The sequence below is a fragment of the Phodopus roborovskii genome, unplaced genomic scaffold (genome assembly GCF_943737965.1).
Source record: "Phodopus roborovskii unplaced genomic scaffold, PHOROB, whole genome shotgun sequence".
Lineage (NCBI taxonomy): Eukaryota > Metazoa > Chordata > Mammalia > Rodentia > Cricetidae > Phodopus > Phodopus roborovskii.
In genome coordinates, this window is record NW_026126407.1 from 50,699,270 (window position 1) to 50,712,890 (window position 13,621).

General features: G+C 45.3%; 1 protein-coding gene across 2 annotated transcripts in view; it reads right to left on the minus strand.

Moving 5' to 3' along the window:
- Nucleotides 1-12,146, minus strand: part of Crebbp (CREB binding protein) — a 121,391-nt gene extending 109,245 nt beyond the window's left edge. Inside the window, exon 1 of one of the 2 annotated variants that reach the window (XM_051181314.1) lies at nt 11,916-12,104. In XM_051181314.1, coding sequence (XP_051037271.1) covers nt 11,916-12,000 — 85 coding nt within the window. In that variant the 5' untranslated portion in view covers nt 12,001-12,104. Of the gene's footprint in view, nt 1-11,915 lie in introns of both variants that reach the window. The other variant, XM_051181313.1, reaches the window with a different exon arrangement.
- Nucleotides 12,147-13,621: the final 1,475 nt, after the last annotated feature.

The window sequence follows — 13,621 nt, forward strand, 5'->3', positions numbered from 1 at the left end:
GTTTCAGGACAAGCTCCAAAGCAATACAGAGAAGCCCTGTGTCTCGGTTTAAAAAAAAAAAGCTCAAGGACTCAACATAAAACCAGATACACTGTGAACTTAACAGAAGAAAAAGTGAGGAAAGATTTCTGAACCAAACACTATTAGCACCAAGATCAGGAACTAATAATGGAACCTCATGAAACTGAAAAGCTTCTTCATTACAAAGGACACTGCTATCCACACAAAGTGGCAGCCTACAAAATGGAAAAAGTTCTACCAACTATACATTCAAATGAGGGCTAATATCCAAAATTAGAAAACTCAAAAAAGCTATATATCAAAAAACAAATAACCCAATTAAAAATGTGGTACAGATCTAAACAGAGAATTCTCAAAAGAGGAAACTCAAATGGCTGGAAAAGCACTTAAAGAAATGTTCAACATCATTAGTCTTCATGAAAATGTAAATCAAAACTACTCGAGCCTTTTGTGACTGGCGGCGAAGGAGCATGCACTGCCATGAAGGCCTCAGAAGTACAGGGTGGTGGGAAGCTGCCTGCCCATCCCAAAGTGCCACACACCACCACTATACCGAATGCGTATCTTTGCACCAAACCTGTGTCGGCCAAGTCACAGCTGAAGAAGATGAAGAAATCATCTGGGGAGATAGTGTATTGTGGACAGGTGCTTAAGAAATCACCACTGCGTCTGAAGAACTTCGGCATCTGGCTGCACTACGACTCCCCCAGTGGCACACATAACATGTACAGAGAATATCGGGACCTGACCACGGCTGGCGCTGTCACACAGTGCTAACAAGACATGGGTGCCAGATACCATGCCCATGCACACTCCATCCAGATCATGAAGGTGGAGGAGATCGTGGCAGGCAAGTGCTGTCTGCCCTCTGTGAAACAGTTCCATGACTCCAAGATCAAGTTCCCATTGCCTAACCGTGTACTGCGGGGCTAGCACAAGCCACGCTTTACCACCAAGAAGCCTAACACCTTCTTCTAGACCCAGAAACCCACTGAATAAAACTCGAAAGTCCTGCCTGGGAAAAACAAAACAAAAAACCTACTCTGAGATTTCAACTTATACCTTTCAGAATGGCTAAGATCAATAAAATGACAGCTCATATTGGCAAGGATATGGAGTAAGGGGAACACTATTACGGTGGTATGGCAAGACTAGCCTTTTAGACAAGACACTGCTCTTGTCTGGACTGTTTGACTTTATGCTGTATAAACTGGACATGCAGGACCCACAGGAAAGTGATTCAAGATGGACATTGCTACAGAGTTTCTGCTTCATGGAAGAGTCTGCCGGAGCTTCTGCAGGACAGAGAAAAAATGACTGACAAACTGCCAATACAAGAAGACAGTTTAAAGTTTCCTGCTTTGCTGAAGAGTCTGCCAGACACACTATGGCCTATGGGCTGAAGAAGGAAGATTACAGAAGAATTTCGGGTGACTGAACAGGCAGTGAGTTGTCTATGTCATTTCTAGAGTTTATATATTATCCTTCTGTGGTCTTTGAGGGAGCTGAAGACAGATAGTTATGGTTATAGTTTTCCTTAGGATTAAAGATAAGTTACATATAAGACTTTAGACTCACAAAGATAGGATAGATGATGGAATATTTTCTTAAATCTTGCTAAATGTTAATGGACTAAATATTGTTAACTGTGATTCTTATTTGATAACTGTTATGTTATATATTTTGCTATGTTAAGGTTAAAACCTTTCTCTTTATTTTAGACAGAAAAGAGGAGATGATGGGAGATGTCATTCTGTATATGTTTCTCATACTGGTTAATGAATAAAGCACTGCTGGCCAATAGGAAAGCAAGATGGGCGGGACTAGGAGGCAAGGAGGATTTGAGGAATTAGTAGGGAGGAGTCAAGATGGAGAGTCTGGAGAAAGCAGAATGCCGGCCAGCTCCCCCGTAAGAGAAGACCACGTGGAAATACTAGATTAACAGAAAAGGGTTAATAATTAAGACAGAGCTAGCCGATAAGAAACTAGTAACGGGCCAACAGAATTATATCAAATACAGAGTCTCAGTGTGTTAACTGGGGCTGGCGCGTCGGCGAAACAAGACCGGTGGCAGGAGGAAAAACCTTACTCCTTACACGGTGGGGCTACAAACTTGTATAGCCACAATGGAAATCAGTGTGGTAGTTCCTCAAGAAGATAGGAATTGATCTACTTCAAGATCCAACTATACTACTCTTGGGCACATGCCCAAAGGACATTTCATCCTACCACAGACATTTGCTCAACCATGTTCAATACTGCTCTATTCTTAATAGCCAGAAACTGGAAACAACCTAGATGGCCCTCAACACATAAATGGATAAAGAAAATATGGCACATCTACACAATGGAATATTACTCAGCCATTTAAAAATAAAATCATGAAATTTGTAAGTGCATGGATGGGAACTAGGAAAAATTCATTCATTCAGAATGAGGTAAACCAGACCCAGAAAGACGACAAATATGGTATGTAGTCACTTATATGTGGATATTAATCATTAAGTCATTGATAACCATAATACAACCTGTAGAACCACAGAGATTAGGTATAGAGTAAGAAACTAGAGGGGGCAAATAGATCTTCCTACGAAAGTGAAACAGAATAGATGATTATGAATGGATGTGGGGGGCTGGAAAGGGAGGACCAAGTGGAAAGGGGGGAGGGGAGAAGAGGGTGAGGGAGAGAAAACTAAATAAAATTAAGGACCATTTGAGAGGCAGCATGGAATTCTAATACAACAGAAGCTTCATATGTATATATAGATCTAAATAAAATAGACAAGGAGGCAGAGTCCCAACTAGACATCTTCTTCTACTAAATGAAGCTTCCAGTACCAGGAACAGGTTATAGCTAATCAAGTTATTGGCCAAAGGAGTCCCATGGGAACTCCCAAATCCAGGCTGTTGCCAAGACTATAGGTTGCTCTCTGCAGACTGAGAGCAAGGCCACAACTCAATGAACATGGAGAAGTTGAGTTGGTGCCTTTATAGAGTCTTCACCCATACATGCTGGTGTCTTTGGTTCATGCCACCAAAAGAGAAACATAAAACACCAACTCAGCCACAAACCCTGTGATTTACAATGGTGCCCTCACTGCAAGACACTCTAAAGCAATGGTGGCACAAAGTTTGCGGGAGTGACCATCCAACATATGATTTGACTTAAGGACCACTCCACAAGAAAAACACAAAACTGACACTGAGTAACCAAGAACCTGAAACTGGATAGCCCAGAGACCTATCTGTACTACTGTTCTACTAAAAAGACTATAGCTATAAAACGAGTCTTAATGACATTCTACTATATTCATAGATCAATACCTTGCTCAGCCATCAGAGAAGCATCTTCTTGCAGGAGATGGGAACAATACAGAGACCGACAGCCAGACAATATGCAGAGTGATAGACCCTGGAACACTCAGCCCTATATGTGATTATCTACATCAAATACCTTGCCCCTGGGAGTTCAGGTAAAGGGAGGTGGAAGAGTGTAAGAGCCAGAGAGGACTGAGGACACCAAAGAACAAGGCCTTCTAAATCAACAGTGTACATATGAACTCATAAAGATTGGAACAAAATGTACAGGGCCTGTGCCAGTCCTTTGGATATATATTATGGCTTCCAGTTTAGTGTGTTCATGGGATTCCTGAGTGTGCAAATGAGAGGGTCTGTATGTGTCTGTTTGTTTTACCTTTTCTTGGGCTCTTTTCCTTCTGTTTGTTTGGTGTTAGTTTTTGTTTTGTTAATATATTTTATGTTACCCCTTAGAAGCCTGCTTGTTTTCTAATAAGAAATGGGGTGGATCCAGATAACAGGGGAGGTGGGAGGAACTGGGAGGAACAGAGGGAAGAGAAAATGTAATCAGGATATATTATGTGAGGGGGAAAAAAAAAACAATTTTCAATAAAAAAGGGGGGGATGAGTGAAGGGAGCTGGGTGTTGGTGGCACATGCCTTTAATCCCAGTACTAGGGAGACAAGAGGCAGGCAGGTCTGTGAGGTCAAGGCCAGCCTGGTCTTCAGGGCAAGTTCCAAGACAGGCTCCAGAGCAATATAGAGCAATACAGAGGGGGCAGCCAGTTGGGGTTGAGGGGTGATGGGGCAGGTGGGCACGGTAGCACACAGGTTTAATCCCAGCACTTGGGAGGCAGTGGCTGCCCTGGTCTACATAGTCAATAGGACAGACAGCTAAGTAGAGACCCTGTCACACAACAAAAACGGGTGTACAGTGTGAGTACTTGTATTAACATCAGATCACATCAGAGGAGAGGGCATGCCCAGGCGTATGAAGGTTTCTCAGAGACATCTGGGAACCAGAAGAGGAGTTACACAAGAACTGTACCTACTGTGACACCAAGGAAGAAAAGACTAGGAAAGACTAGGAAAACAGCTGGGCTTCCCCCAACTGACTGTGAAGCACTATAGTACAGCAGGAAAGACCAGGGAGGCAACAGAGTTGGGAAGACCACCAAACCACTAGCCGTACCTCAGATCCCTGGGATTCTACATACTGAAATACTCAGAACAGTAGAGGATAAATACATTCTCTTTTGGTTGCTCCTTGGGTTATTTTCATACTTCATTGTATTTTGTATTCTTTTCTTAGTTTTGTTTCAGAGTTGGGTAAACAGTTCTGAGTCACTGAAAGTTATCAACCATTGAATTTTAAGGGACACAGTAGTAAGGAACAGAATCACACATTATCAAGAGTTTATAGAACACATAAATTTTTATAATTTAAAATTTTCATATAGTTATAATGTTTCTAGTTTAAAAACTTAAGTGAAGGGGCTGGCACATACTGGCAAAACACACAAAATAAAAATAAACAAATCTTACATTTAAAAAGTAAAAATGGTAGCCAGGCGTTGGTGGCGCACGCCTTTCGTCCCAACACTGGGGAGGCAGAGGCAGGCTGATCTCTGTGAGTTTGAGGCCAGCCTGGTCTACAAGAGCAAGTTCCAGGACAGCTTCCAAAGCCACAGAGAAACCCTGTCTTGAAAAACCAAAAAGTAAAAATATAGACAAAAACTCTGTACTGATTACAGAATTCCTTATTTTATATCCAGTGGGGGTATTACCACAGACCCACCTACACATGGGTTTCTGTAGTAGCATGTGCACTCCCAGGAAGTCCTCACAGGGCAAACCATAACCACATGCCCTGGTAGCTACACTGATATCTCTTATTCATGACCATTTCCTCCAGGCAAGGTACTTTCCATATAATACCTCAAATAATACTGTAATGATATAATAATCATCCCATTTTACAGATGAGAAAACTGAGGTTAGAGAGTTGAATCCTGGTCAGAACTCACTAACTAGATTATTAACAGTGAAAACATCAGAATTAAGAAAGAGGAAAAAAGCCAGATGGTGGTGGCGCATACCTTTGATTCAAGCACTTGTGAGACAAAGGCAAGTAGATCTGTGAGTTCAAAGCTAACCTGGTCTATAGAGCTTCCAGGACAGCTTCCAGGTCTAGAGTTTAGGACAACCAACTGCCTGAAAAAAATTGGGGGGGGGGAAAACAAGACCCAAAAAAGTGGTGACAAGCAGTATAAAAAGCAAAGGCTTGAAAAAACTAAGAGTGTTTTCATGGACAAAAATTGTGTATTTTTATTTCTTGCCTCAAACACCTCCTAAGGGCCTACTGTGAAAGTAAGCATCCTCCTGCTGTGCTCACTGCCAATGGGGCAATTATGGGAAAACTATACCAGCTCCAAGGGAGCTGCTCACCATTTAGTTTCACAGAAAAGAAAGGATGAAGACCGGAGATGACAAAGTTGACAAAGTAGGAAAAGAATGCTTCTGGACTACTAGGGTCATCGAGAAGCAAAATGGCCAGCAAACAAACAAAGCCACCTTATGAAGTTACCAGGCTTTTTGTTAAATATAAAACTATTACAGGGGGGGAAAAAACTAACAAAACCATAAACAAACACCTCCTACTGGTTACTGTCCAGGCTAGGTACAATAGTCTCAAAAACTTGGACTACTGCTGTGCCCAGCTGGTGAAAGCCACTATAGGCCAGTATTCCCAAATGGGTGCTTAGACCATGAGTCCCATACCACTCAAATCAAGCTGTGGCTCAAGGGAAAATTCTTTGTATGACAATTTTTACTTTTAAGTTTAAGAGGAGACAGCCATGTCCACATGCTGTCTATGCTACAACTGAGTTTTTGTCAAAATGACCAAGCTGAATGGTTAGAACAGAGACCAGATGCCCCACAGGGCCAGAAATACATCCTCTCCGGCCCTTTACAACAGTTGTTTACTGATCTATACATTACATAAGGGGTTGGGGGGGGGGGGTGTCCCTTGTGCTAATGAGCTGTGGGAATGGTGCAAAGTTCAGCCCTAATCTTTGAAGATCCACAGTGCCCACCAGCACAAGATCTGAGAGGCTGACACCAAAATTCCTTGGCTAGAACAAACCTCATTGGAGTACAAAAGCTTTAAAAAAAAATTGGTTTTGTTTTGTTTTTCCAGAAAGGGTTTCTCTGTATAGCTTTGGAGACTGTCCTAGAACTTGCTCTGGAGACCAGACTGGCCTCAAAATCACAGAGATCCCCCTGCTTCTACCACCCAAGCATTGGGATTAAAGGTATGCAACACCACTGCCTGGCCTTAAAAAAATTATTTTTATTTTATGTATTATGAGCATGTCTGCATAGTTATATGTATATCATGTGTACCTAGTGCCCACAAAGGCCAGAAGAGTGACAGATCTCCTGGAACTAGAGTCACAGATGACTGAGACACCACATAATCTCTTAAAATACACACCACCCAAGTGATGATCTGAGTAAGATAAAGAGATGATACCCTCACTAATGGAACCCCAAAAACTAAACTAACTTTCTTAATCTCTGCAAACCCACAGTAAGATATACTTCATCTTAAAGGAAGGCATATTAGTCACCCCACTTTAACCTATTTTGTTTTCAAACATGAAGTTTAAAAAAAAAATCAGCTTTTGGAGGGGGGGGCAGAGCTCAAATAATGGGATACTCTGAGAACCAACCCCAATGGCAGGAATAAAACTACTGACATACAACCCAGCATCAATTTCCAACAGCAGAAAAAAGCCTTGGTTATTTTCAGTTATGATTAAAGTTACCAAATCAACAGCTGGGCATTGGTGGCGCACTCCTTTAATCCCAGCACTCAGGAGACAGAGGCAGGTGGATCTCTGTGAGTTCGAGGCCAGCCTGATCTACACAGCGGGTTCCAGGATAGGTTCCAAAACAATACAGGGAAACCCTGTCTCAGAAAAAAAAAAAAATTACCAAATCAAGTGGGGTATATAGTAGAACATCTGTAATCCCAGCAATTTAGGAGGTAGCAGCAGAAACATCAAGAATCTCAAGAAAACAAAAAATAACAGTAATTACAGAACCCCAACCTTTTACCACTGGTGTGCTTCGCATTTTACTTGCACCATCTTCTTTGAAGAGCTACCAGTGCAGTCCCTTCCCACCCTCAAAAGGGTCCTACTTTCATGGCAAGATACAGTTGAGAAAGTCTTGATGCTATGAAAACTTTTACTTCCTATTTAGTCAAGACAACAGTAAAGTAAAATAAGAAACCTTTCTCAATTATGCCCTCCCGAAAACAAGAAGTAAGCCCATCCAGTTTAGAGGGAGTATAACAATAAAATCAGAGGAAAATGAGGTCCTACGCATCCATGGTATACATCTCACCACCAAACTGGTTATAAATTTTCTGGAAAGGACTGCGTACAAGTGTATACATGGGCATGTATATGTCGTGACCCATGTATGAAAGTCAGAGGACAACTTGCAGGAGTCAGTTCTCTCTTTCCCATATACAGGACTGGGATCACACTCTCAGGTGTGATGGCAAATGTTTTTACATGCTAAGCTATCTCACCGAAATCTAGATTTCCCCCTTAAGTCCTCATCTAGAAAACAGCAGTAAATGTATCTTCTCTTCATATGCTGCCAAGATGGCTTTATAAAGGACTGCACACAATGAGGATTACCATTTAGCAGTAAAAGATGTTAGTGACAAATCATATTGACCACACGCTTTCTTTAAATACACTTCTCTACTGCACTTAAGGAGATGCATAGCTATTTGGAAGGCTGAGACAGGAGGTTCAATGGAGTCTAAGAGTTGAGGACAGGCCTAGACAACACAGTGAGACTATGCCTCTTGAAAAATTAACTTTTTGCTAGTGATCACAGAGCATGTCTATAATCCCAGCATCATCCAGGAGACTAAGGCAGAATTACAAGTTTGAGGCCAGCCTACGATATGTAAGTAATTTGCTGTTAGGTATGTGATGTATCAAAATAAGAAGGGAGGAAGGGAGGGAGGGAGGGAGGGAAGGAGGGAGGGAGGGAGGGAGAGAGGGAGGAAGGAAGGAAGGAAGGAAGGAAAGAAGTTCTTTTTTCTTATAAAATGGTTTAGGGCCATGCACCTCTATTCGATTTTCAAAAGACAAATTTAAAACTTTTTATAAAATTTTAGTGTGAGTGGACAGAGAGGAGACAGAGGTGATATGTATATACCATAGCACACTTAAAGGTCAGAGGACAACTTTACAGAGTTAGTTCTCTCCTTCTACCTACCTGAGTTCTAGGAATGGAACTCAGATTACCAGGCTTATATGGCAAGTACCTTTTTTTACCCTCTGAGCCATCTTGCTAGCCCTAACACCTCTTAAATGGTCTATTTGTTAGACACAAATTTTGTCATAAAGTTGCCCAAATCACTAAGTGTGGTGATGTATGCTTATAACAACACTAGTACTTGAAAGGCTGAGGCAAGAGGATCCGAAGTCCACAGCCAGTTTGGAGTCTAGCTTGGGGTACACGGCAAATCCCAATCCAGAATGAACCAATCAGCAATACTCTTCTTAAAAAAAAAAAAAGAAATTTTCATAAATGAAGGAACTGGCAAATTATATATGTTAAAGGGGGGATGAGAGCTGAAGGGATGGCTCAGCAGCAAAGAGCACTGGATGTTCTTCCAAAGGACCCAGGTTCAATTCCCAGCACTCACACACACACACACAGCAGCTCAAAACTGTCTGTAACTTCTGTTCCAGAACACACTCACACAGACATATATGCAGGCAAAACATCAATGTACATAAAACACAAATAAATAATTAACTTTTTAAAAGTCTACTACCTGCCTGAATATTTATTTCTCCTACACTGTCCCAACATGAATCCCTAGTGTTAAAAAGTATTTGGACATATTAAGAGAAAGTTTCCAAAGCACACAACCAACTAACTATATATTAGTAACACAAAAAAACATCCCCCTTCTTACAAAGTGCTTCACAACTCAACACAGAACAAGAAAACAGTAACATGCCAGCATCTGATATCATCTGAATCTATGCCACTCCAGAACTGCCTAGATGGTGAGGTGAAAAGTAGTTTATCCTCCCTCTTGCTACCCTCCTCTCTAGGCACGTTCCTTCTTCCTCTACATGCTCTCCCCATCTTAAGTGACAAAGATGTTCATCACTCAAATGCTGCTTGGCCCCTAGTGGTTTATGCATACATGGACGCTCCCTTACTCTATAAGCTGGGTAGGCTCAATATCAATCGTACTCTCCAGCCACTACCTGCCCTAGAAATACACCTAAAATGTACTTGATAGCTTCATAAAACAGCCCCCAAAGATGTGGTCTGTATCACAATAGTTCAAGTAGCTGCTGCTTCTCAGGGTTTAGGGCTCTGTTCCCTCTCCTCCTTTCATCACCTCCTCAAATTTAATCTTCTGCTCAGAACACACACCTTGCCCACCCTGGCCCAATTTTCTCTTGCAGACCTGAGATAGAACCTCTCACTAAAACAATATTGAATTTCTCAATGTTATCCTTCCATCTCTATCCTTTAAATATATTTAACATAAATAATTCAGCCATTTGTTTAATTTACATTTTTAAGATCTCTCTATCTTGTTACTGGATCTTCAGACTAATAGTTACTCTTGACAAGGTTTCACCTTTTTAATGTGTTCAGTAATGGCCCCTTCCTCAGCAGCCCACCCTAATATACCCAATTTCATGTCACCAAAGACTGGACTCATCTTATTCTTTTGATCATTTAAGTCACAGTAATTAAAAACTACTACTTTTTGTTTCATACACTTGGAAACGTTAAAGTGCTCTTGTGCTTTTTTCCTAAGTAAAAATTGGAAAGGAAAGGGGGCAAAGTGGTTAATTTCAGAAAATCCTTTCTGATAAGTTCTACTCTGATTAGCAGCACAGTAAGTAAATATCTGACCACCCAATAACAGAAGAGACATCAAAAAAAGCCATTTTTTGGGTTCCATCTTGTAAATAGATGTGCACAATACTTTAGGTCTTTTTATTGTCCTATTATTAACTTGCCCCTAAGAAAAAAAAATCTACAATAACCTCACTCCGTAACAGCAAAGCTGAAAAGCCTCCAAGTTACCAATGTCAGAAGACAAGCTTCAGACTAAACCTGACTGGTATGATCTACATTTCCCATGATTACAGGCTCAAACATGGCAAGATTAGTAAATTGAGGGAGTTCTATTCTACAAAAAGGCATTTAAACCATTGTTTCCGCATTTCTCACATCAGTAAGTTTTTTTTTTATGAAAATAAATGTCAAACTGAACTTGTCATTTAAAAAGAAAAGTACCATTAGTGATTTTTCTGTAATAATCATTTATTCCTTCCCACTGCTGAACAAATTTTAAGTCAACAAAAATCTCCTGATAAGATGGGGGACAGAGAACACTCACCTCTCATTTCTACATTAACTAATATCACCCATCTCTCCTTTCACGACTGGATTCCAGGAACCGTATTCAAATTGAAGCCACAAAATCTAAGTTTTGTTTCAACAGCAGAAATATTTTTTTAATACAATTAGGTAAAGTCACAGAAAGACTCCCACAACTTGAACAGCTGTGTCTAGCGCCAATCTGCAGGCAGCAATGTAATTTGATTTGGACCCATTCATCAGAAACTCATTTGCAGATGCCGTTACTACAAGAACATACTGGAGAAACGCTAGCTGCGGTGAGCCGGCATTGTTCGCAGCAGCGCACAAGTTTTTATTGCAAAGGAGAGCTTAAAAGAGAAAATACAAATTGGTAATGTTGCCATAGAGCTGTCCAGAAGAAGTCTGAATTACCGAATGAACAGAAAACTAGGCATATGACATGATCGTGATCACCTAAGAAAGTTTACAGGGAAGCTATTTAGTTAGCCGGGGGTCGAGATGGTGGGGGGGGGGGGCTTAGGAGTATCTTGTTTTTTTTTTTCTGAAAAACTGAAAACCCTACAGTCCTTAATTTTTTAATTTTACATTTCCACTGTAAAACCAGCCCAAACTCAAAGGGAGACTGGAGTCCAAGTGGACTTTAAAAGCCTGCTAGCTTCTTTTTAAGGTTGCATATGTAAATAGACACCACAGCAACTTTGATGACATCTTGCAAATGAAGTTTGGGGTTTTGAAAAAAAAATTACTAGGTGATCAAAAATAAAAAAGAAAGAAAGAAAGGATCAAGAGTTTCAAAATAACCACCAAACGTTTTCCAAAGCAACACATTCCAAGAAACTTCTCAGTCTCAACTCATAAGCTGGTGGCAGCTGTGCCCGCGACTGCAGCGGCTTGAGTGGAGGTCTGATCCCCAAAGCCCTCACTACCTCCCATTCGCATTCTCTCCCTCCAAGCCTCCAAGGTTCCCTCCGCTGTCATCCCGGCCGGCCACGCGTGCGGACACTCGGCCGCGCCCCCGCTTCACTTTTCCTCCCCAGCCGGGAAGCGCAGCCCAGGGCCCGGGACAGAGCCTCCCGCCACTGCGACCCCCAGCTCCCTCCCCGCCACGGACGCTGACAGCGCGCCTGGCCCTAGCCTCACCTGTGCTGTCATTCGCGGAGAAGCCGGGGGAGCTGAGTTTGGCTCGTTTGGGGTTGGGCGGTCCGTCCAGCAAGTTCTCGGCCATCTTCACCTGCTCGCGGAAACAGCCCTGAGCGCGGGCGGCGCGACGCGGCCCGGACGGGGGTCGAGCCGGCGGCAGCGAGCAGACGAGCCAGCGAGGAGCGAGCGCAGGAGCGCGGGCCGGGCCGCGGAGGGCGCAGGCCGGGTGGGGGAGGCGGCGGCCAAATCTCAGCCTCAGCAACAGCGCCCCGCAGCGCTCACCGCCCGCCCCCGGCCGCCGCCGCCGCCGGCCGCGGCCCCCTCATCCCCTGCCCGCCTCCCGAGCGCGACACTCCGCGGCCCGGGCACCCCAGCGGCCCGGCCGCCTCCGCGGGCCCGGCTGGCAGCGACGGCGCCCGGCCCCGCGGCTCAGGCGGCGCCCGGGAACATGGTGGTGCCGCCGCCGCCTCGCCGCCCCCCCCTCGCGCGCCCCACTTAATGAATTCGCCCGCGGCCGGACGACCGGGGGACTTCGGGCTCCGCCGCCCGCCTGCGGCCCGCCGCCGCCGTGAGGAAAAACAATGCGCCGAGCGGAGCCGCCGCCGCGCCGCGGCCCCCCCACCCCGTGCCGCCGCCGCCGCGGCCGCCGCGGCCGCCGCCGCCGGGCTCTGGGAGGCCGAGCCGAGAGGCGAGCGGGGCCGCCGGGGCGGGAGCCGAGGGCCGGGCGGAGCGGGCCGGCCAGGCGGAGCGGGGTGCGCGGGCGGTTGTGGGGCCCGGGACCGGCGGGGCCGAGTAGATCGCGCTCGAAGCCCCGGTCGGGTCCGCGACAAGATGGCGGCTGTTGATTCCTCAATTAAAAAAAAAAGAAAGTTTTTTTTCTTCTCTTTCCAGAGCCTGAACGGGGAGGGGGAGGGGGCGGGGCACGCCTGTACGTCACCCCCCCGAGGCGTCACCACGCACGGCCCCCGCCCCGCCCCCTCCACCTGCGCGGACCGCGACGGAAAGAGCCGAGCGCGCTCGGGAGGAAGGGTCGAAGGCGCGGCAGCAGTGCGTGAGGCGGAGGGCTGCGGCGCTGGGCCGGGCCTGCGGGACGTGGGGGGCGCAGAGCAGACGGCCACTTTTGTTCTGACGGCGTCAGAGGCGCGGCACGCGAGGGGAGGGCGCCCTGGGCTCGAGTCTGGGGCCCCAGGCGCGGAGTCGGCGCTGGTCGGAGCCCAGCCCGTCCGGTCCCGCCCAGGCAGCCCTACCTCTTTGCAGCTGGCTGCTCGCCTCCCTGCTTGCGAGCCTCCCTGGTGACATCGGACTAGGAAGACGCCAGCGCAGTCCGCGCCTCTTCCCCTCAGCCTATGGTAGTGATGGCGAAGGGGTGTCTGGAGGTTACAGACTGTCCCCGGGTCTGTTCCAGAGTGCGTGTAGATAGGGAAACTGAGGCAGGAAGGGGCAAAGCAACTTTTCCCAAGATCACCGAGTGAAAAAATGACAGATGGAGATTCGAGCCCTTGTTCTCAAATGTAGCAAGGGCGTCGAGAGTCTCCTGATCTCCCATTCCCAAACTCAACATGATGGGGCCAGGTCCAAAGCTGTCACCTGAAGGAAGAGACTGGGAGCACTGTCTGCTGGAGCTGAGCAGAGCCCTAGCACCAAGACCAACGACTTCATTGTCCTGGGGGTTTGCTCCACCTTGGACAACCACCTCTGGCTCCGAT